Here is a 25,274-nt window from a genome sequence, read left to right on the forward strand (position 1 = left end):
CACAACCGTAGAAGCAAGGTTTGAGCTTTTACTTTTAATATAATGCAAGCAAAAGCTATACAGAAATACAGTGATATACTCGTCAAATTGGGCAATCATAATTAGAGATACTTAAACCTTCCTATGCAAGGTTGGGTTATGATGCTGGGCTGTGCACTTTGGTGGTCTGGGGTGCATCACCAGTTCTCTTTGACTGCCTGTGTAAAGATGGACTGGGGGGAATTTCTCTCTTTGGATGCTGTTTCTTAACCAATTTCTGAACATAGGTTAAGCCTTGAAAAGATGTCACTTCAGCTCAGGAAACAAAATATGCTCTAAAGTAGAAGGTCCAGGATTTTTGTGCAGCTATCTTTTTGATACAAATGCTCTTCAATTTTTTAGGATTGTCCACATCAAGGTTGGAGTTAAATCCCACAGGGATCTGGGTCTGTTCTGTGAAATGGGACATTTTAGAGATTTTTCCAGTAAGCCTCTAAAATCATCCAGTTTTTAAGGACTTACAGCATAGCCAAAGCAGAATAAAAGACAAAACATTTTGCCAGATTTCAGGATTTTGCTCAGGAGCTTGAAATCCTGCTAATGTTATTCCAACAAAGAGTCAAGAGAAAATGAAAACATCTTCTTACCAAGTAATCCATTTAATCTCAAAATTTATCATTTGCTACAACTTAGCATTTTAATTACTATAAAAAGTAGCTTGAGACAATACAAGAGGGGGAAAACTAAATCTCAAACAGTTACGTGTCTGGCAGAGGGACAAAAAATGGAAAATAAAGTTGTACAACGTAGTTATTTAAGAGGCTTTAACAGCAAGTTTTATTCTGTTTAAATTGAAATGCACTGCATTTACCAGAAAACAGTCTTCAATAAATAACTGCATAAACTTAGAAGTATTAATTGGTCCTTCAGAGATCACTCTTTTTGACTTTTTTTAGGGCAGGAAAACACATACTGAACCCAAACCTGCTTCTGATTAACTCAATGAAAGCAGGACTCTGATAAACATTTAGTTTGACAAAATTAATTCAAGATGTTGGAATTATTTCACCCATTTTATTAAGCATTTTTCCTGAATCCTCCATTCATTGAAACTGTTAAGATTTTAGCAGGGCTGTTACATCTTCCTGAGAATTTTTAGGCTAAAGGTAAACCAAATACATCCAGAAATGTGAATTGAATGACATCTGTTACACAGAAGGTCACATGTGCACTTCAATAAATAAATCACATAGGGATATATTAAAATAATCCCCTTGCTTGTTCACACAGTATAGAGCACCCAGGATAAGTATAATGTATGCACATGGTTTTGTGAAAATTTTTGTTGGTTTGGATATCATTTTATCCTTACTAGACTTCCAATAAGAGCAAGATGTCCTTTCCTCATTAAGAGAAAATGTATATTGTAAATGCACTACTTTTAAAATAGTATTAGTTCATTAACTTGCTGTGTCGGTGGACTGGGATGCCATATGCTTTAGAAAATGAATGTAAGGCAAATAAAATACTTTTCTGCACAAAAGGTTTCCTGCTGGTATGGATCAAAAACTATTCCTTTTACAAAGTTTGACTGCTTATATTCTTTGCCAAGCAAATGAGAATCAGTGGATTTAATTTTCTGATGAACAAAATCTGATCTGAGTAAAAAAAATCTGACCCATTTGAATGTGAAAAGTGCTTAAGATGGATACTTCTTAAATACGCTAGCTAGGTAAGTTGATTTTGCTTATGAAATATTGCTGAAGCATTTGCATCTGTGGCTATGATATATGCCTGTCTGAAAAGAAATTATTGTGATTATCATGTTAAACAAAAAAAAGAGCACTTGTGAACTGTTAAGCTAGAACTGCCCATTAGGTATTTGTGGGGAAATCGTATTGAACAGGAAATCATGACATTGAAACTGCTATGTGAACAGGTGGGGAGTATTACACTGTGTATGCAATGAAACACTGTTTATTTTGTGTAGCATTCTCCTGCTCCCTTAAACACATGCAGAATGGAAACTCACAGGCTTTTTTTAACCTTTAGCTGTTATCCTTGTACAGCAACTACTAAACAGAAACTGATGGACTTGTAAACCGCTTGATTGCATTTTATTTCATCTAACACTGATCACATTTCCAGTAGACAATAAATACAGTGCACTGCTGACAAACGTGTAGAAATGTGTGTACAATTAGGTAAATCCAGGTCAAAGTAGTTCAGATATCAGTTTATGCCTTTGCATTTCCCTGAATATGGCTATAAAATTCTTACCTGCCATTGCATGGCTTCCTGAAATAGCAGTTTTCCCCAGCTCATCCAGACTGCTGCTGGGAGGCTGCCCTGACAGTGGAGTATCAGTGCATCTCAGCTTTGATTTGAGTGTTTACCAGAGTAAATGAGATCCTTTGCTTCATGTGCCTTTGGGTAAGGCCTTGATGCATCTTCCAGTGCATTTTGCTATATTTCCTGGGACCTATTCAAGACATTAAAGCTCTGAATCTGTGTCTTAGGTTAAGTGAATGCAATGAGAGGCAAGCTAAAGCATCCAGATCAATTAAATTTGGAATACAAAATGGGAGACGTTTTCATTATGTGGGTTTTATTTCTTTTCCTTATCTTGAAGGAAGAAAATAGATTTAGACAACAGACCTGTATCTGATAGAAAGATGTTGGGTTCTGGAGAGTGGTTGGATGTTATGGACTTTTTTTTGTCCCAAGAGAAGGATGTGTGTAGCACAGAAGGTAGATAATTTCAAAGCGAAATGTGAAACTTGCAATAGATAAGTAAGATCTGGTTGTTGCATTAACAGTTTGACACTGGTTTTCCTGGTTAGACTATAAATATACAGGAGCAGTTATTTTTACTGAACTATCCCAACTGCTCATCCCTTTCCTAGCCATTTCAGTCTTCTACAATGTAATGGGTTTTTACAGCTCTGTAAGACAACCTTTCTGTTGGCCTTTGTAGTACACATATGGTAAATAGTTCTCCTGTTGCAGATGGGCTGGCAACTTTGCTTATACATAGCAGAAATGTTTCTTTGGGGAAAAAATCTGTGTAATTAATTCATAAAGGAAGCAAGGAATAGTCAAGCACTCACTGCAAATTGGATTGCAATTACCGGTCTAGCAAGAAATGCTCCTTGTCTACTTTGCCTGCATTGTCTGAAAAAGGCAGGTATTTTGTCACTGAATGAAAGCTGTCCGCAGTCTCCCAGTACAACTATGACACTGAAATCCATTGCAGTCTGAATACACTTGAAATTTTGCAAGTCTCCTAGAAATGTCTCAGAAGAAAAAAGGCACCAAGAGAGCTATTGAGAATATATGCTTTTTTAAGAGTGAAAAATCTTTCTGTACTGTTCATTCACGTAGATGATCTGTTCCTATGTTCTGGTGTGGTTGCAGTGACTGCTGGTAGTTGGAATACAGATAATGGGAGACAGAAATTCCTATTCTGACATTTTGTGTAATAACTGACTTTTTACTTAATTTCACTTAATTTTGTTTTCATCTAAGAAATGTCTCTGTTTTTCTCAAAAGAAATACCTACATGCATGCATTTATCCATTTATCCCTCCAGGTGTCCATCTGTTTATACACACTCCCTCATGCACATCTTTTACAAGCTTTTTGAGCAGTTCCATAAGCCTGTGTCATTTACTTCATAATACCTAAAAGAAAAGTGAAAAATATGGGTGTTGTTGCTGTTCACATCAGATTACTAGCTAGTTTTCTTGTTTTGGTAAAGGGCAAAGATGACCTTTAAGGAACTTGTTTTGATTTATTAATCTGGCTGCACTACAAATTCTCCAAGTAAAAAAAGTGTTAGCAAAAAAGCAGATGATTACAGATACCATCACAATACATTTAAATACTGTTCCCTTCTTCTTTAACAGGTCTATGGAAATGCAAGATCTAGCCAGTCCTCATAATCTTGTCGGAAGTAGTGATGCACCGGGTAGTTCCAAACTGGATAAATCTAATCTCAGTAGCACATCAGTTACAACAAATGGAACAGGAGGTAAGTATAAGACACTGCTGGCACATTGAAAGTTTTGAGCTAGTTTTCAGTCATAACACATTTTTAAGCATAAATTCAAGGATGAATGTAAACACAGTGTAAGCACAACAAGAAATATAAGATGGCAGCCATACCAGTGTAAATCTAATTCCAACAGCACTTTTTTGATTGGCACCAGTTGAAGCAAGAGGCGGAGCTGTGCACAAGTGAAACAATGAAAATTTTGAAATGGTTGATTCGAACAAAGTATTAAAAGTTTGGTTAAACCTTCTGGTAACTTGAAACATATAATTATCTACATAATACTTCATTGCTGGATAATAATTTACTCTTATACCCTGAGCTACACGCATTTAGGTTAATTTACAATCTGTCAAAAGTACATCAAAATTAGTTTTAGGTAATATTTTTATGTGATGAACATGCTAATTCCATTTCTTTCAAATAATGAAAGTTTATCGTAAAGAGATATTTAGGTTTTCCACGAAAGTAACTGATCATTACTGCTGTATCTATTACTGTAGGAACAGCACTACCACGCAGGTACAACACACATGTTCCAGTGCTTTCAGATAACAGATTCTGCCTTAAATGAATTGAATCAGTGGGAGACAGGGTACCAAGTTCTGAGATGGAGTCCTGTTCCCATTTGTGTCAATGAGAGAGACACCCATGGATACAAGTCAAGCTAAAGTTTCAGACCTCTTTTTTTGGTTGTGTATGTTTCTGTCTATTTTAACAGTTGACACCAAGAAATTTGGGTTTTAGCTTGCTCTTTCTGGCCACAGTGTAAAGTGCTATTTTTTTTTTATTATTCCTATTAAGAAAAAAAAAGTTGATGTCAGTAAAAAGTGCCTCTATGTGTGTGAATAAGAGAGCTCTGAGAGAAGGGCTGAAATGTTAAGGTTCAACCTATTTGTATTTTTAGATACAATCCTTATTCTGGCATAAAAGCAAGAGAAAAATTCAGGCGTATCATTAATGAACACCAATAACTAGATGCCTCTGTATTATACTTGCATAAACCAGTTAAAATAATACTCATAAAACCATACAATGCAGTTAAAAGACTTAGTTCAAATTGCAAAACCAACTTACTTGTTTTGAAGACTACTCACATACACTGAACGGACATTGGGAGAATGAACTGTTGTTATACTATTCCTGTTCTCAGGAGACAACATGACTGTGTTAAATACTGCAGACTGGTTGCTGAGTTGCAGTACTCCCTCTTCTGCAACAAGTATGGGAGACCCTGGTACAGTGCTTGCGTGTGCTGGTGTGCCTTCGTGACTGCTGTGTAACATCTCTCTTGGTTTACTCTGTTCTTTTGTTATGTGGTTTGAATATTTTTATAGTGTTTTTTACTCCACCCCGTTTTTTCCACCCCTTCTCAGAGGCATTTCCCACAGCCACAAAACTGGTAGGAAGTTGCAATAAATCGTTATCTTACCATACTTTGAAAGTCATTTGGTGAGAAAGGAGAATTTAACCCACTTAAAATTAGCTTAACTGTCATGTAGCTCTGAGGCACTGGGAGAGCCCCATGGTGATCAGCATTGCTGGGAACTGCCAGCAGTCAGCATTGCTGGAAGTCAGACCAATGGATTTTCCACAGAATGCCCATTTGTTTTTCTTTAATTTTTAGGTAAAACATTGCTTGATTACTTGAGCACAAATCAAGGTTGACATTATTGTTACTACTCCTCCTCTTTCATGATTAATTAATGCTTATGTCTAGTGTGCTGCTATGCCACTTTACAAACATCTGGCCAAATTTGCCAAGCTGTTGTTTTCATTCATGAAGTTCTGGTCATGTATTATTAATCTTTATCAGTTATAACAATTAATCGTTATATACATGACACTGTTGCAGTACATATAGGATTAACTGTAGATGTAACCATTCATCATTATGACCCTCTACAGGCTCTTACACAGGTGCTTAAACTGTGCAGGTTAGACTAAAGCTAGAAAGATCTCAAACACTTTCCCTCAGAATTAGCTTGCCACTTGTAACCCACATATACGGAGAGAATTTACACCAAAAAAAAAAAAAGTTCAGACTTGAACACAAAAGATTGCATTAGAATAATCAATTTCATGTGAATGCTTCTGCTCAGTTACAAGAATTTAAGGAAGGACTGAGGTAACAGTCTGTTATCAGAGTTAAGCGTTCAGCATGTTCACATAATGTGGAAGGTAATAATTTAAGTACTAATTATCAGTAGTGATGACACCTAATGAGAAAGTCCCTGCATTACTTGCATTAAATATAATTTTCCATAGGTGTGCTTCTGGTTGAGTATGTAATTAGGAAAACCCTTAAGGCTCTCTAAAAGAAAGAGAAAAAATCATGCCTATGACAAGCTTTGGTTTAGTGATTTATGTGAGCTTTCAGTAACACTTGTTGCTCTAATAGCTATTCCAATTGCTTGTCATGCTACATGCATAGTAGTAGCATCTCTTGCCCCTAAAAGTCTTTGTTCATTTTCAGTCCTTCATATACAGAGGTTATTTAGGTTAAAAAAAAAAAAACAGGTTGGTAAAGTAGAAGTCAAGTTGAGCTGTTAAATCCTTTCATTAAGTGAAGAATATGTATTGTAGAAGCTGTTGGCTGGTGGGAGCTGTATTCTGAGTTCATCTTAGAATAACTAAGTTTGGAAGGAATTCCTGGAGGTCAGCTGGGCCAACTCCTGCTCTGAGTAGGGCCAGTTTTGCTGTTAGGTTACGATGCTCAAGAGAGTCTCTAGCCGAGTGTTGAATATATCCAAGGTGGAGGTGTCATAGCACTTGTCCCAGGGCCTGATTGCTCACATGGCGAAGAATTTTCCTCTAATTGGATTTTTCGCTTGCTGCAGCTTGTGTCTGTTGCCTTCTGTCATCTCAAAGAGCATCTTTTGAGAAGAGTGTGCTTTTGTTCTTTGTCATCTTTGGTCTGTCCCTCTAGATAGCTGCAGGCAGTAATTAACTCTCCCCTCAGCCTTTTCTTCCTAGGACAGAACAAGTCTGTCTTTTTCTGCCTGTCTTTGTACATCATATGTCCCAGCCCCTGACAGTCATGGTAGCTTTACTCTGTTGACATGTGCAGTCTTCACTGGTAGCAACACTTGAATGTATTTCCAGCTTGAGACTGCTTTTCATTTAATTTTACTGTTTCAGAATATAAAAAAAACCAAACAAACAAACAAACAAAACCAAGAAACAAACTAATTCACTCTTCAGAATATAGAATATTAAATATATAGTCTTTAAAGTATTCATCAAAAGTGCTGATTCAGACTTGGTATTTGCATTATGTCTAGAGCAGTTGTAGTAGTAGTATTAGAACCACACATTTGTGAAACATAAGGATTACTCTGTGTGTGATTTTTCCCCTTTTGATTTAATGACATGCAACGTAAAGAAAGAAAGGTAATAGTCCACATCTCTAGCTACACTGAGGAAAGACCTTGATGAATTCATTACTGTGATAAAATCTGAATGTAATACAGTAGAACTGTTTAAAGTCAAGAACATATAAATACTTTGTACATGTATTTTTCAACAAAGAACAGTGCCAGTATGATGGCTTTCCTCAAGTTAAGTACATGAGAGTTTCCTTTGATTTTGATCCTTTTCTATTTGACAGCGAGAGAAAAAGATGGTGACTATTGGTGCAGATGGAGGTGCAGTGCAACTGGCATTAACCAGAGCTAGACACAGCTCTAAAGTAAACATTTCAATTAATTACTGAAGTTTTTGTTAAATATAACTGGTAGGCACATGCTGCAGTGTCTGGATGCAGTACTGAACACAGGTTTGTAGCTTAGAGTGGGCAATAGTGGAACACCTTCTTGATTAGAGAGAGATAAGGGTACTAATTTTTTTTTTCATGGAGGTAAATGTCCACTCTACAGAGAAAAGTCATGCATCTTAGAAAGTAAAATATTACTAAAGATCTTCAAATGGAAAAATACGAGCTTCCCAACTTAGTATGATTTTTTCTTTCATTCTGCCGCTGAAGTATGTGCAGACATCTGTATATAGGAATCAGAAAACAAATTAATTTAATTACTGTTCATGCATCAGGCAGCACTACATATTCCACATGGCTGAGAGGCCTGAGGTTCAGTGGGGCCACTCACTTTGTTAAGCTTTTTGTGTATGTAAATTTCATTGATGAATGACTGCTCATTTTATGTATTTTTTGTCACAGCTTTTTTTTTAACGAGAAGATAATAACAAAATGACAAGGAGTGCACAGCAGCTTGAAAAAAATGTGGCTAAAATTCTTCCCTGATGATTTCATATTGAATTAACATCCTGCTGCTTGCAGGGAGAATATATGGGTGTGTCAGTTTTGTTAAGAGAAACAATAATGGAAAAAAGTTTACATTTGAAAGACACACATTCAGATATTTTTTTTATATTGTACAGTAAATGGAAAGATACAGTTGTATAACTTGTGTAAGGAGGTGTTACTTGGTTTGATTATCACGGCAGGGCACTCTCCCTGTTACCCTGACAAATGCATCCCAATTTCTCCTATGTTCCCTACTTAATCTAAACAGGCACTCCTTTGAATTCAGCATAGGTCACTTGTGCTATTGCAGATATCTGCAGCATCCCATATGACGTACTGAGGTACTTAAGCAGTGTGGCTGGAATTTGGGAGTGATGCTGTAGGAGAGGTAACTCATGCAAGGCCTGCCACAGGTGGCTATATTGGTAGCTGTGCAATGCCTAGTGAGCTCTGTGACACGGGAGAATAGCAGAATCAATGTGTAGGTGTTCTGGACATTTCTCCCATTAGACAATAAAATCCTTTATTTAGCTCATGCACTACCTGTTCTACGGACTGCAAGATGGAGAGTAAACTGTGGGCAGCTTGGGCTGTACTTGTACTTGATTGCCCTCTAGAAGTACCTTTCTTTCTTGACTGAACATAAAGAGAGATTAGTGCACATCATTTATATGGCTAAATTAGGTGACTTGAATCTGAGCCATAGTTTTTAAATACATTGCCAGCTCAGAACATGAAATTCACCCTCTTCCCTTACTGTTTCCAGTAAAGTCAAATGTGGATGCAGTGATGTTGACAGATGAGAGCTTTGGTCAGCTTAGCTGATGTCCCACAGAGGCATCATGTAACTACCTGCCAGAAAATGCCTTTGCTTGGCTTATATTAGACCTGCTGGGGGGCTCTGCCAGTCCAGCTGTCACAACAAAGGCTTCTCCACAAATCCCAGGCTGTGTCCTTGGAATTTTGATACCTGGCATACAACCTTGGTGGTGGCCCTCTCAGGTCCTCTTTGCCACTTCAGTATGCACCCCAGGGCAGTGACCTGTCCTGTGGTATCTATAAGCAAGTTTCTGATACGTATGCGCTAAAGCCTAACTGGCCTTCACAAAGCAGTCATGGTAATTTGCTAGTCAAACATCTCATAAAAGCTGTGGTGTATTCTGTACCGCTGTTTCTTACTACATCAGTTAGGGTGGTTCCCAAACTCTATTGCAAAAGTACATGCCAGATGGTCTGTTCAGATAACATATTAAACTATAAAATCCAGATTGCCTCTGTGGTGCTTTCAGTACTAACTTGGATAGTTAGAGTGCATAATGATCTGAAAGGAATTGTTTGAGTTCAGAGTAGACCCAAATGCTTGGTAACCTCTGAGTTAGAATCTGACTTGTCATGGTTGCTTGTGCCCTACTTGAGTACTTTTGCTTTTTTTTTTCATATAAATTTCCCTCTTCATTTATGGAAAACTGCTTGCTGGTGACCTGCCTAAAAAAGCCCCCCACAGACTGTAAAAGGGGAAGGGGGAAGGCAGAATGCTGGCACTGTTAAAGCAATTTGCTTCTATATGAGCATGTTTCACTTGTCAGGCAGAACTATTTTTGTTATGTGCTACATCCCTTGACAGCTAATGTTTCCTTCCGTTCTGCTACTCTTAGGGAATTGTTAGAATCAATTAGATTTAGGCTGAAATCTCCCCAGAAGATACTCCAGTTGCTAAAACCAATTGATAGGTGAATGCACAAGTAAAAAGCTATGTAAATGCATGACCATTCCAGACAGAGCAAGTGTAGATTGTCTCAATATGGTGGTAGAGTGAAGGTTGAAGCTGTTGCACCGCATGCTTGTTCTAGCTGGATTGCTGCTAGTGAGACTGGCATGAAGACTCCTGTATAAATATAGAAGTAAAATCTCATGTCTACTTATTCTTCTATGTAGTGTCTCTTCTTGCAGTCAAAACAGAACCCATGAACAGCAGTGAAACAACAACAACAACTGGAGATGGATCGCTTGACACTTTTACTGGGTCAGGTAAAGCAATAATAAGATCATGTATTGTTAGATGCACATTAATATAGCATTTAATAACTCTCACTAATGAACATTTCACTGCATGGAAGTAACCTTTAAAAAACTGTAATAAAGTAACATTTTAATACATAACAATAATAGTTTTTTTCATGTTTGTAATTGAAAATTATCATTTTAACGAGCTGTGATCTTAAAGAAGCTTTAATGATGCATAAAATTATTACTTTATGCAAAAATCTCATAATAATAATGTTATTGTACTTCAGATTTTTTCTCAGTGTTAGTCTTGTAGAGTCTTAGGAAGCAAAAAAAATTATTGTATCTGTAATAGCCATTCTAATTTGTAAAATATAAAATCTTATTTCAGTGCTAATCTTTTTATTCCTATGAGCAGTTAAATACTGACCAGATTGCCAGAAGCTACTTTCTTCCCATAAAAATAAAGTCTATATCTTATTTTAAATAATCATAAGGTTGTTACTTCTTAAAAAAAATCAAATAAACAGCAAATTTTAAGTAGATTCCTATAAATTATTAAATGGTGATGAGCTGTGAAAAAGTACAAATAATCTGCATTCTAATCGTTAAACTGAGTCCTGCTAATAATAATATTAACAAGGAGAAGGACAAGAATAAATTTTGCATCTGAAAATACTAGTTCAGTGATGGCCTGACCGAGATGTCACTGAAGTGAGGAATTGCCACTCCACACTTATACTGTTATTACTTTGCTAGACTGTACTTACAACAAAGTTAGTGCACGAAGAGAAGGTCTTTTGTGACATGTAAAGCCAGAGTATACAATTTCTGATTAGAAGAACTGAAAACATTTTCCTCATGGTTATAATGAAAGGAACCCCATCAGCTTTAAGTCTAACAAGTTCCAGACAAAAATCAATGGTCTTGGCTAAAACTTTTTCACGCTGTTGTTAACTCTATCCTAAAATTTTATTAGTAATAATTACAGATTATAAATTGTCCAACCATATATATTTTTTTTTTGCTGTTGGTGAAATTTTACCAGTTTCTGCCATGTTTTTAAGACATGTGAGCTGGCTTCCATGTGCAGAACAGAGCTAAAACATTTTCATGAAAGGGTACTAAAAATTGCAGCCTCCAGTTCAGGTTTATGTAGCCAAGTAACAGCTTAATTTCCCCAGGTGCCACTCACCCATTAGCTTCCACTGACTTAAAGTGTTGAGGAGCTCTCTATACAGGCCCACCTCTCAAGCGTGTCAAAGTCTCTCTGGATGGCATCCTTTCCCTCCAGCATGTTGACCACACTGCACAGCTTAGTGCTGACAAATTTGATGAGGGCACCCCAATCCCACTATCACCAAAAAAGGTGCTGAACAGGATTGGTCCCAATACAGACCTTTGAGGAGCACCACTTGTGACTGGTCTTTATATCTCTCTCCTGGTGCTGAGATGCATTTGAGAGTCTACCACGTAAAAATTCTCTCCTTCATATGTCCTACCCATTAAAACTGATTTCCATGCTCCGAGGGCAGTCAAAACCCATGATATGTCCTGGAGCTGAGCAGGAGATTGAACAAGCCCTGTGGGGTGTAAGTAGCCCGCTATGTCCCTAGTGACCAGCTGTAACACACAGAAAGTGATGGCCAAACAGACTGTGTGAGGTGTAGGGCAGGAAAGAGATTAGGTTTCACAGGTAACTGTGAAGAATCCCAATATTTGTTTGAAAAAAAATGGACACTAAAGCACATTGATCTCCTGGATTTAGAGCAACAGTTGCCACAGTGGCCTTGCTCAACGCACTGGGAAAGCTCCTCCTCAGGGTGTGAGCTCACATGTTGCAGCTCACTCAGGGCTCCCATTCCTCTGTCCTGCAGAGCTGCCCCTGGGAGAAACTGTGCTTCTTAGCAAAGGTTAGCCAGGTGGAGAGTCACGTTGCACACCCCTCTTCCTCCTCCTTTTTCTTCAGAGAATTACAGTTGGTGATTAATATTGGTATGTTCGATTTGAATCTTTGTGGTCCTGCAGCAGCCCCCAATTGGGGTGGGTATACAGGATGTGGAGAGCTGGACAGCCTTGAACTCAGCATTTTCATACTCTGAATTTGCTGCAGCTGCTGTACTGTGAGTGCATGCATTCTTGTATTTATATTGCTTTCAATAGTGCATTAATTTGAGAACTGTTTATCATTTTAATGGGGCACAGAGAGACATTTGAAGTTCTCATCGTCCTTTTTACTTAGTATTTATTACCCACAAAAAGGTTATGAAAAACAATTTCTGAAGGCTATAAAGGCATAGTTAGGAAACACCACTGCTGTATAACCTATGCATGATCCCCTTGTGTGTAGACATTTTTGTTATTTAAATGCGATCCTTTTAACCTAACCTCTTTGCAAAGAATTTTCCAGATGCATAGCAAAAAATACAAACCTCCAGCCTGTGTTAATATACTGAACTCTACATATGCCTTCAGAACAGTTTATGGTCACTTAAATTCTCCACAGCCACCTTGGCCAGTTGAGCTAACAGAGTAACTGGCAAAAGCAGGCTGTCAGCTTCTTGTCCATTCTGTGAATCAGCATTAGTGGGGACTGGAATATGCCCTTGATGCCATAATGAGACTTAAGAAAACAAGGGTCTTAAACCTGCCCTGAAGAGCATTCTCCTGGTAAATTCAGTTAGTGAAGTATTAGAAATATTGGAGTTTTTTGGAGAAGGAACAGCTTTGACTTTGTTTTCAATATAAGCAACATAAACCAATGTTTAGCCCCAGTCATATAAATGACAATATAAAGTGGCACAATTACAAAAAACTGTCTGCCTCCACCATTTCCTCCCTCTCCAGTGGTCCTCTGAAATAGATGCTTTCTGACAGTGAAAGTTGTTTAAGTCTGATAACTCTTAGATTTAACAAGCTGACCTAGGAGGTACAGGCTCCGCTCAGTCATCATGTTCTCTTATGATAGGTCTTACATCTTGTGTTTCTCAAACATCTCACAGCCTAAAATCTAGCACACAAATTGTTGGGACAAGTGAAAGGAACAAAAGTTTTAGTTAGAAAAGTACACAGTTTACTTTGGAAGCATTTATATATTTTTCTCTCCCTTCCCTACAACTGGTAGTATCATCAAAGGAAATTCAAAACCAGACAACTACTTTATTTTCTTGTCTGAATTTATAAAATAAGGTATATGCAGAAAGCAAGCGGGACAGTTTTTGCTGAAAAAACACTAGGTTTTGGTAGCTGAAGTGATTTAAATGAACAGTAATTTATTTTTTGTAGTTTACATCAGGTGTGGTGGAAAGGTAAATGTGCTTTAGCCAAACTGATTAATCAAATGGGCTGTCATCCAGCAAATGATCAGGCAAAAAATGGAGCAGTGTGGGCAAAAAGGAACAGATAAGCCAGTAATGCATCACAAAAGTTCCTTGCCCCAAGAATCACCAAGGTCACTCTGCTAGCTATTGTTTGTCTTTCAAAAGGTCATAGGGATACAACAGGGAAGACTAATTATTCTTCAAGTCTTAAATATCTAAGAGCACACTTTAGAGTCCTATGGACTGATTATGTTGCTAGATACAGCTATAGGTTTGTCTAAGTCTGGGAATAGACATATGCACACCCAGTTGATCACTCTGTGGATTGCGTTTAAATCACAGAAAGGCATTCTTGAAAAAAAAAATAAAAAGAATAATCACACAAAATTAAATTCAGCAGATTTCCAACACAGAGAAACTCTCCATATCTTTTTAATCAGCAACTCCTTCATTAAATCTGGTGGCACATGTTCCAAAAATTATTACCTAATTCTTATTTATTTTCAAGCCATGCTCAGCTGCACATTTAAAAAAGATATCTGTTTTCTTCTACTGTATTTTCCTTTTAAGTCCTACAGGATCTAAATGCATTTAAACTAGCTTTAAAAATATGAAGTTCTGCATATGTTCAAAGCAATAGATCTCAAAGACGTTAATTAGGCCTGGAGGTAGAAATATATCATGTTTCATAAAATAGTTAAGAACCTAAACCTATTTGTCACTTATATAATTCTGAAAGTTCATTTCTACTACCATTATGAACAACTCAGGAAGAGGGTACACTTTGAAGTACAAGTATGATTGATTAGACTAAAGAAATTCCAGTGCTTCGTTGTGTACTACTTTAATCTTTTGAAAAGTGAATGAACAGCAGATGGCCTAATAACGACACTCTGTATGTTTTCCCAGTATGGATTTGCTCTGAAGGGATTGGTTCAACACTTCAGAGTACATATATTTGGAATACATCTGTCTTAGTCAAGACAGATGGCTAAAGGAAACTTCCAAACACTTGGAATTAATCCAGCGTGAGCACCGCTTCTGAATGAAATTTTAATGGGAGATGACTATTGTTCTGTTAGCTTTCTTGGAAGAATGCAGCTGTGAATAGTATAGACATACACGATTTTGATGGCTACTGAACAGGACTGTTTCGTAGTTACTTTTGAAATAAAATTATTGTTATTAGTGGACATGTTCTAATTGCCTGTTGATAATGAATGCTATTCATTTTCTAGTAGTCATTTGTTTTCTGGTATCTTACATCACTCGAGCTGACTAAAATTAACCACATTCATATAAAACTTATTTTTTCTATCCAGTATTAAAATTAAACTTGTTAATGTGACACTTTAAAAGTATATGTATGTTATTTCAATCCTGTGCAATACCATATGTTAAATCACAAGATTCTTTTTAACTACCAGTTTAAATAAAACCTTGCAAATTTGAAAGACCTGTGGCGTGTGCATAGCAGATGATGCATGAAATGTGTGCCTCTGCAGTATATTCACAAACATGGCAAATCAAGCTGAAAAAGCACAACACACCCATCCCAGCTGAAGAGTTCTGTAAAGCGATGAATGGTTTGGTGGGGTTTTAATTTTTTGTGTTAAGATGTTGTAGTTCAGGTAACATCTACTCTGTTGAAAAGCTGTCCATTTCAATAAACATCTCTGCTAATGTTGCCGCATTGGTATGCAGACTGTTTGGCTGTATTGGTCTCATGATGTTTCTAACTGCTGTACTCTTGTTTTCTGTTTTGCAGTAATAACAAGTAGTGGCTACAGCCCAAGATCAGCGCACCAATACTCTCCACAGATATATCCCTCCAAGTTAGTGTCTGCACCTCTTCTAGTCTTTTATAGAGAATTGACCTTGGCTGTAGGCAGTTCTGTGGTTTGTTGCAAACAAGTGCTCCTCAGCAGAAGAAACAGAGAGAAAGGAAAATACTTAAGTCTCAGTACTGACTCCAGTACTAGCTCCTCTCCAAAGTTTTTTCCCTCACGTGGCTGCAGAGTAAGAGCCTGCTCTATGCAGTGTTGCTGCATAAGAAATACCCTTGGATAACTGCACACACGGAAGGAAAACATCAAAGTATTATGTTCTCAGACATCAGCACCTTTACAGTGTTGGCAATGTATTACAGACTTACTTTGAAGACAGTGTATGTGTAGAAATCACAACTGCATGTGCAAGATGCATACTGAGGGGTGACCCTCTCACAGACCCTCCCAGTACCACTACTGCCAAAGGCTTCCAAACATTCCACAGTCATGAACCATGTTTTCCTCCTCCGTCTCTAATATCATAAGCAAATTAAAAAGCAAATAAATTGGATTAGTTTTTAATCTCTTTTTTTTTCTTTTTCATTTTTATGCCAATGAGTGTTGTTAGGACTAGAAAATTTATTTCACTTTTTTTAGGAAACCAGACTCTTGGGCAATCACATGAATCTATTAGGAAAAAAGCACTGAAGATCTTATATGAAACTGCTGCAGTTGGCAGTTTATTAATTTGCTTGTCCTACAGTCAGTGTTGTGCACAAGGGTGCTTGATTCCAGTGTTACTATGTATGTGATACAGCTACCTGTGTGATCTTGATATAGAGAAGATACCAAAATGTTGCCGATTGGGCTTTTTCAAGTTACTTTAAACAAGTTTGCATTCATATCATGGTAGCCAATATTTATTGATACAGAAAGTAGGTGCCTGAGCTAAGAACAGCCCTCATTTCTCTTAAAAGAGGTTTTGGCAAACTATATGAGATACTTTTGGCCAAATACATTAGAAAGTTTAATAGAATTTTTAATCTACTGTTATAATTTATTGGCATCTAAATTAATGAGTAATCCTTTTCTGGTAATAACTGCTGCCAACTGTACTGAGCTAATTAGAGTAAGAAAAAATAATAAAAAAATTTAGACTCAAATTCAGTCATGGCTTTTAATAACCAGGTTTCAGTTTAGCGTAATTCTGCAGAATGTGTTTATTCAACTCTTGGTCCATAGAGTCTTATTTAACTTACAAAACAATCCAAGACAAATGTTTCTCTGTATGTTTTTGCAACTCTGCAGGGCAGATTTTTTTTTTATTTTATTCAATCTCTCTATAAAACCCCAGTATTCATAAATAAAGGACCATTTTTATTTCCATTCTCTTTCCCAACACCATATTTTCCAAACTTTTAAAGCCCATCTGGTTACCACGGTGTTGCCAGCAATATTTTTCATACCATTCTCAATGGGCACGATCCATCTTCTATTAAAGCCATAGGCTAGATGTCTGTTGAAGCAGACCTGGACACAGAGGACACAATGTAGTAGCTTTAATGTTCACCTCTGTATTTCCTTTATTCTTCCAGTCCAGGTTTCCCTCTTCTGGATTATGAAAGCATGGGGGCTTTCCTGATTTAAGCATGCTGATCTTGGCTGAAAGGGGTCAGATACATGAAAAGGTGTACACAGCAATGGCACAGTCCACCTAGAGCTGAATAGCTAGAGAATTAAGTTGTAGTGATGGGACAGCATAAAATGCTTACCATGCCCTGGGGAATGTGAGCTGGAATGGTTTTCAGATTATTTCAGTGGGGGATGGAATAAATCCCAGAAGAGGAACAGTTGGCAGAATAATGAACTGCCTTTGGACATCTTTAAACCTTTTTCTTTACTTTATTGCTTGAATCAACATACAGAGTATTTGTTGCCACAGTAATGCTATTTTTCCTGATATTTAGGCCCTATCCACACATTCTTTCTACACCAGCAGCTCAAACAATGTCTGCCTATGCTGGACAAACCCAATATTCAGGAATGCAGCAGCCAGCGGTCTATACAGCGTACTCACAGACAGGACAGCCGTACAGCTTACCCACTTACGGTATTTGACCTCTTATTACTTCACTTTACATAGAAATAAGAGCAATGCCGACATGAATGGTTTTTGCTTTCTTTTTTATTTTCCCAACCATAAGAAAATATTTGAAAGAATCAGTTGAAAATTAATTTCTTACACAGATTTGGGTGTAATGTTGCCAGGCATCAAGACGGAAAGTGGGCTCTCGCAAACCCAATCACCACTGCAGAGTGGGTGCCTCAGTTACAGCCCAGGGTTTTCCACCCCACAGCCAGGCCAAACACCCTACTCTTACCAGATGCCAGGTGAGTAGCCACCAAAGTCAGGACTTATCCCATCCTGCTGCTTCCAACGGCTCTCTCTTTCCTCATATTTACGACATATTTTCCATTCATTTTTGTGAGCTCCAGCAAGTATGCTTATCATTGGCAGCTACTTTTACCTCTAAAATTTAAAGCTAAGTATTGTTTTTCCAGTACTAATAAGCATATATATATTCATTTTGGTCATATGTTAATTTAGATCTGATCATGCAATGCAGTCCCTACTTGCAACTTCATCATTTTAGGGGGTGAAATCCCATGGCAGGACTAGAAGCATTTGTTGTACTTTATAGCATACACAAGTCACTTTTCCTTGTTTCCATGTTCTGAGTATGCCATTATTTGATGCATGTTTCTCTTTGGGTTAGCATATTTTTTTAGAATTTCTCCTTAATTCAGATTTGTTATTTAATTTATTATTCAATTATTGATTCTTTTATTACACTTTGATCATTGATAATCTATTTGAATGATTTTTAAGCTTCTTATACAATGGTTGATTTTTTAAATATTACAAATTGCATTATGACTCATCTGACTTACGTTGGAAACAAGGACATGCCTCATTACAGATTGATTAAAAACACATGGATCATTACAATATTCTTTTAAAAGTTTTTTTGTTTCATAAATGGACATACACTAAAGTGTTAGACCTTAGAAATTAAGGCAATATTCAAAGAGACATGAGACACTGCAATAAATTGAAAAATGCTTTCTTGATTGGTTTACTGACTTACTGCCAATACCTTCCCTGCATGATGTGAAGAGGAATGTATGTCTGTGTGCATGAAAGTAGTATTTAATTTCTTTTACAGTTTCATTACAATATTTTATAATTTAAACACAAGTTGTTTATTCTTCTGATTTGTCTTTATCTTAACATGGAATATTGTATTTGGAATTTTATTTTGATTCACAAACAAATTCTTACAGTTAATTGTATTTTTTAGGTTCTAGTTTTACACCATCATCCACAATTTATGCAAACAATTCTGTTTCAAATTCTACAAACTTCAGTAGTTCGCAGCAGGTATGAATATTACCATTGTGGTTTGTTAATTACAACAGGATTTATATAACTCAAATGATAGCATGTTGGTTTAATTTTGTTATGTTGAACTAGACTCACTGTGGTACAATGCTGTTTTCTACGAGTGATCAAACACAGTGGAAGCTTACTTGCATCTTTTGCCACTTAAATACTCAGCAGCCTCCCTGTAGTCTTCCAGTAAATATCCTTAAATTAAAAAATCTTCAATGTATTTAAAATTAAAAAAAAAATCTAACCTCAAAAAACTCTTGCAAAAGTCATATGATTGCACATTTAGAAATACTTAATGAAAAAAATCACTCCCTACTATAATTAATTAAGTACTCTGCTGTTTCAGGATTATCCATCATACACAGCTTTTGGCCAAAATCAATATGCACAGTATTACTCAGCATCAACATATGGTGCATATATGACCTCAAACAACACAGCTGATGGCACTTCTTCATCATCATCAACGTACCAGTTACAGGACTCTCTCTCTGGCCTGACTAGTCAACCAGGTACAGATCTACATTCAGGTGAAAACAATTTTTATATTTTATTCTGTGCTTTTATAAAGACAAGATTTGCATGTCCATCTTGTTTGAATACTAGGCAAAATAATGTGTCTGTTTATTTGTTTAGTTAGGAAACTTGTCTAGTTTGTTTGTTAGTTAAAAAAACCTTTTTGCGGACTGAGATGATTGTAGAAGGAGTAGGCTTGAAGAAAGTTACAACAATCTGGTAGGGATCTGTTAGTACCAAAAATGACCGTATGGTAACAAACATTTAACAAATTTTGAATGAAAAAATGCAGTAAGCTCTTCTGTTACTGAAAGTAGTTGTACATTCCTGTATCTACCTGCATGTTCTGAAGTATTGCTGTAAAGAATTTAAAACAAGGTACTTTTTTTTATTTAATTATGTCCCAGTCATGCTAGCAACAATACATGGGCTTTATTCACATGTATATAAGCCATGCTTGGTAGTTCACTAATTTAGGTAACTAAAGATAGGGTAATCTGTTATTAGCGTGAGTCTCTTTAAAAAAAGGGGGAAATAATTGAAGTTGCAAAAAACGAGGTTCTTGGGAGACATCAGGAGACTCAATTTGCCTGCCCAACTGTGCCCCCTTGTGCACATCCACTACAACACAGTGCGTTGCTACACAGGTGTGTTCCAAAGGTTCCACTGCTGGGTAGTGTCAGCGTTTAATTTTTTCTTATTATCACTACAACCCAGTTCACATTCATTTACCTGCTCAATTTTACGTGTTCTGCAAACATCAGTGTTAATATGAATTTCTTTATTTTTTATTCTTTTTTGTTTCATGATGGAATTCTGAGTTGCTGCACATCTCACCAGTTTTTCCACTTCTAATATAAATGGGAGAAAAGGAAAGGAAAAGTAGGATTTTACATTTTAAATTACACATAGTATCGTGCAGAGCTATGAAGATCTTGGTAGGCTAGTTTAGGAATTCACAGCAACAGTCTAATGAGTGTGGTATCCTTATTGGGTGAACAAAGCCTGCTTTTTCATGCTTTCTTTCCCGTATTGTTTCAAATATATAGGAAGTTCATAAAGATCTAGCTCAGTATTATGTCCCATAGTCAGAACTTAAGTAGCCTACTAAGGCTGTGCGTAGCATCAATAGAAGAGGTTATCAATTGCCAGCTGCCTGGCTCAGTGCTTTTAGAGCAGTCTCTTGCAGGAACACAGACTCTACTGGTGCAGCATAGTTACTTGTCTGCCTTTCCCACAGACTGTGAGCTTTTCTAAAAAACTTAACAAACTGGGTTTTGGATTAGGCTCTGAATAGAGGGGGATATATGCTTTAATTACAAGATCAACTCATGGAACAAATCTTCCTAATTATCATCCAGACAACTGTACCATCTCACTGAGAAGCGGAGTAGAAAAACTTATGTATTGTAATAGCGAATTTGTACAAATGAAGGGTAATACTGTGTAGAGAAGTATAAGCAAGGCCTCATCTTTCATATAAGCTGTTTATAGTCACTAAAAACATTGGAATTTTAGTTGCATGAGTTGAAATCTTTCCTATAAAACTGGTTTCCTCAGGCTGATATTTAAAGTGTGTCTGTGTGTTTGTGCGTGTGTGTGTACACCCATGTCCATGTCTGTGGTATGGTATGGAATGGTTATAGGGGATACACATTCCCTTGTTTCTTGATGGAAGTGTAAAACATTATTCAGTAGTCTCAGAATGCAAATTGAGGAAGAAAATGCCAACTGGTAACTTGAAATCCAGTGAAATTTCAACAGCTGCAGGACATCTGTAACAGACAGAGATTGTATGCAAAGTGTTTTTAAAAGAGGGTGAAAAGTACTCACAAGTGATGTTTTGATAACTGTGCATGTCCTATGTACTTTTCCTTGCTCTTTTGTTACTCCTCCATATTCTTATTCGAGAAAATAAGAAAATTATATTGTCTCTTGTGTATCTGTGTTTCCTAGAAATGCTGTATAAATTTATCATGTATTACAAAACTCCCTTAGTACTGAATAGCATTGGTAAAGAAAAGGAATTGTGCATAGTTAGAACAGGTTGAAAATTTGCTGGAGGCTTCACATCTGTGAAACAGAAAGGATTTTTCTTGTTTGCGGATTGCTTAAGCACATGAACTCTTTCCCTGTTAAGTAGGTTGTGCTTCTGAACTTACAAATCTGCCCACACACTCCTTATTTCTGTGAAGTGTTACACTGATCATGCGACCCTCTGCTAAGTGAAACACCCACTTTGTGAATACATGACATGCCTGCACCCTTCTGTGTCACTGTAAAAATAAATCTCCAGCCATGGGGCACAGTGTCTTGGAGATCACTTCAGATACAGTAGATAATAACTGCAGAGCTTCAGCACTCACTGTGTTCCCTTGCTGTCTAACAGGTCTTTCTTGCTTGGTCCTTGAGACTTATTTCAACTAAAATCTAAGGTTAAACACAGCAAGGCACTTTTTTGCCATCTCTGCTAGCTGTTAATTCGAATAACTAATTAAAGCCTGTAGTATTTTCCACACATACAGGGTTTCTTGTTTTCGTAATAAAGCCTCATGAGCTCAAGAGTTAATATCAGTTACAATTTTATTTCTTGACCAAGTAAAAAAAAAAAAGATGAAAATTGAAATAGACTTTACCTTCCTCTTACTCATAGCAAGCAATAATTCATTACAAGCCAGGAAAAAATGCTTGTAATGTTTAAGCTGTCTTCTGGCTGCTCTGTCTGGTAAGGTTATGTAACAAAAGCCAATCCATAAGGACTGTATGAAGGGGCTCAGAAGTTCATCCATCCCACAGCCTCCTTAGCCTTGCCACAGCTTGTATTATGCCTGTCCTATATTAAGATTCTTGAAAATGCACTTATTAGCACAGACTATCTGTGAGACAAATAGGTATCTCCAAGGGCAGTTCATCACAAATTGGATGTCAGATGAATCCTGAGATGAAGTCTCAAGAGATGAGTATGTTTGATGAGTACATGATTACATTTAACTTAGGGCAGACAAAATTCTAGAGGAGGAAAGGGGCCTGAGTAAAAGCTTCATATTTAGGTACCTCACTTTCGTATGTCCAGAGTAAGGCAAGGTGAATAACTCACGGGTTATTAGCTCCAATTTGGTTGCTGGGATGCAGGAGAGTTTGGTCTCTCTTAATTTGGTACCCGCAATGGAGTCACACTCTGCAGCTTCTCCAGGCGATATGCTTTGGGTGATATGGTTTAGTGTGAGGTGTCCCTGCCCATGGCAGGGGGGTTGGAACTAGATGATCTGAAGGTCTTTTCCAACCCTAACTATTCTATGATTCTATGATTCTATATGCAGATTTTATATGATTCTATATGTAGACTTTGCCCACACCTCTTTTCTCCTGTACAACTGTGTTTTAATAGGGAGGAGGGGATGTTCACGTGAATCTAGAGTTGAGAAACAACCTTCTTTATGTGAAAGACCACCTAAATTTGTAATGGTGGTGCTGTAACTCCCTGTCCTCTAGCTGGAACTAGGTGTAGGGTCTCCATGGCATGGAAGGCTTCATGCTAGACCTGAACCAGTGTACAAATATGTGATAAAGTGGTTATTCCATGATCTGGTTTAAACATTTTCCTCTTGCTTTGTTGGATCTCTGATGCTGGTCATAGTTTCTGTGGGAGGAGGCTATGAAGGATATTTATTAGGCATGTGTTGAATACTGAAAAAGCTAAAAAATTTCAAACATCGCAATAAAGATTTCTAATATGAGCTGCAGAAAGAACTCGTCATGAGGGTAATATTTTCAGTACTCTGGTACTAGAATGTCTCATATTCTTTAATGTTACATGGCTGGATTTTTGATACATTTTCCTTTTATCAGCATTGACCTCATTTATAAAGCTAACAGAGGGTAAGAAAATGCAGTTGCTCCTTTAGCCTGCTGTTGGTAAAAAGCAAATCAAGCAATTAAACCTACAGTTGTTCAAAAAAACATGCACTACTGACTTCTGCAGTTCTAAAATAGGTGCATACCTTGCATTCAAGTAAGTGACAGCTGCTCATTCTGATTTAGAGATTAGTGTAATGAAATAAAGTTGGCTTTAAATATCTAGAACTTACAAGGTATGGTGATTAGTTACAGTACTGATTAATAGATAATTATGCAATCATGTACAGCATTGACCCAAGCAGAAGCCCGAGGCAACTGGTAATGGCTAATGCTAAATGAAAATTCACTACTTGGATACTTTCAGATTGCAAATAGGGCTTTTTTTATATATATTCTATTTTTGGTAGATTAGAGTAAACACAGTCATTGAGAACAGATGTTTTTTAATACATTACTGTAGAAATGAGCCTTGATTTCGTTGTAAAATGTTGAAATGTTATAAATATGAAGACCTTTGTGGTAAGAATGTAAACATTCATCTTATTTAATTTTTGCGTTTTCATTTCTGGGGTTTTGGTTTGGGACATTTTTTCCACTCTGTCAGAAAAATTTATGAAATTACATTTTTATACAGAACTCTCGCACACTCAGAGCTTCTTTTGAAACCAGTGTAACCTTGTACTGCACAAGGATTCTAGTTATGAATCGTCTTTTTTGTACATTTGTTCATTTACTAAAGTATGTTTTATTGTTCATCTTATGGGGAAGGAACTAAGTTAATGTGACCTTATTGATCGCACCACTGCCTGCAGTGTCCTTCCTGACATCAACACTGTGCTGGGAATAGAAATGATTAGTCAACAAGAACTCTGCTCTCTCTCTGCTCTACAGACAAGAGAAAATATGATAGGAACATTCTTCATTAGATACTATTGTGACTTAATTTTTCCATAATTTCTTGGAAAATAAGAGTTTCAGCTGAAAGAGAAACTACAATAGAATGCATATGATCCTTATCTAGTTCAGAACAAACCTATCTAAAATGGTATCTGGAATAAATTCTCACACTATGGGTTTGAAAAACTCTCCTTAGCTGCTGCCTGAAAGTGTGGCTCTGTTCTGTTGGAGCAGAGAAGCACATTGGTTTTGCAACATAGAAGCAGCCATCACCTGGTCTAGGAAAAAAGTCTTAGTATCTTCTTCCAGGCCATAGCAGAATAATGTGAGTACTTTCCCAGGAAGTGAGCAAGACAGTTTTGATTTCCTCCTGTTTCATGGAGGATTCATCACCTTCCACTCAGGAATATAGGGATGTGGGCTCTGAGCCATGAAAATACATCTTTATAATTCATATCTATTCAGTCAAATAAACAAGGGTACCCTTGGAGAAGGCAGTGCAATCTAGCTATGTCCTTCTCCAGGTAAATGTCCTAACCAATACACTCAGGAACTAGCTTTCTTTTCATCCTCCCCTTTCCTTGAATCTTGAATTCTTTCCTCACAATGTCTAGAGCCCCCATTGAGGAATGTGACATTACAATCTTAAATTTTATTCTTCCAAGAAATACAGCAGTATTTTTCCAGTCAAGATATATAAATATATCTCCTAGTGTATTTATTTTAATAATCTTCTGTATGTGGATCACTGTGAGGTATAAATAAATGATGGAATAGATTAAGAATTTAACTATTGTGTTACATTAGGCACGGACTCTTAACTGAGACTGCATTCTATTTTCTCTTCTTAGAGCCTGCTAGACCAGAACTGTTTTTTTCTGTGTTGTTGAGGGAGAATGAAGTGAATGACTCAGGGAGGATCACAGAAACATTCAATGCTGGAAGGGACCTCTGTGGATCTTTTGATCTAACCTGCTCATGGACAAGCCAACTTAGATCATGTTGCTCAGGGCTGTGTTCAATGGAGTTTTGAGTATCTCCAAGGATGGAGAATGCACAGCATCTCTGGGCATCTGTCCCAGGGCCTGACCACTCTCACAGTGAAGGAGGTTTTATATTGTGTCTAACAGGAATATCCCTTGCTGTGATTTCTGTCTGT

General features: G+C 37.1%; 1 protein-coding gene across 6 annotated transcripts in view; it reads left to right on the forward strand.

Moving 5' to 3' along the window:
• Positions 1-25,274, forward strand: part of EYA4 (EYA transcriptional coactivator and phosphatase 4) — a 70,935-nt gene that overhangs the window by 18,708 nt on the left and 26,953 nt on the right. Inside the window, exons 1-9 of one of the 6 annotated variants that reach the window (XM_005154747.1) lie at positions 2,202-2,228; positions 3,886-4,012; positions 10,248-10,325; positions 15,390-15,456; positions 16,327-16,329; positions 17,358-17,500; positions 17,638-17,781; positions 18,753-18,832; positions 19,191-19,374. In XM_005154747.1, the coding sequence (XP_005154804.1) occupies positions 3,892-4,012; positions 10,248-10,325; positions 15,390-15,456; positions 16,327-16,329; positions 17,358-17,500; positions 17,638-17,781; positions 18,753-18,832; positions 19,191-19,374 (820 nt within the window). In that variant the 5' untranslated portion in view covers positions 2,202-2,228; positions 3,886-3,891. Of the gene's footprint in view, positions 1-2,201; positions 2,229-3,885; positions 4,013-5,186; positions 5,256-10,232; positions 10,326-15,389; positions 15,457-16,326; positions 16,330-17,357; positions 17,501-17,637; positions 17,782-18,752; positions 18,833-19,190; positions 19,375-25,274 lie in introns of those variants that run through there. The other 5 variants (XM_005154745.2, XM_013130467.2, XM_031054014.1 and 2 more) reach the window with 5 other exon arrangements.

Source organism: Melopsittacus undulatus, chromosome 3 (genome assembly GCF_012275295.1).
Source record: "Melopsittacus undulatus isolate bMelUnd1 chromosome 3, bMelUnd1.mat.Z, whole genome shotgun sequence".
Classification (NCBI taxonomy): Eukaryota; Metazoa; Chordata; class Aves; order Psittaciformes; family Psittaculidae; genus Melopsittacus; species Melopsittacus undulatus.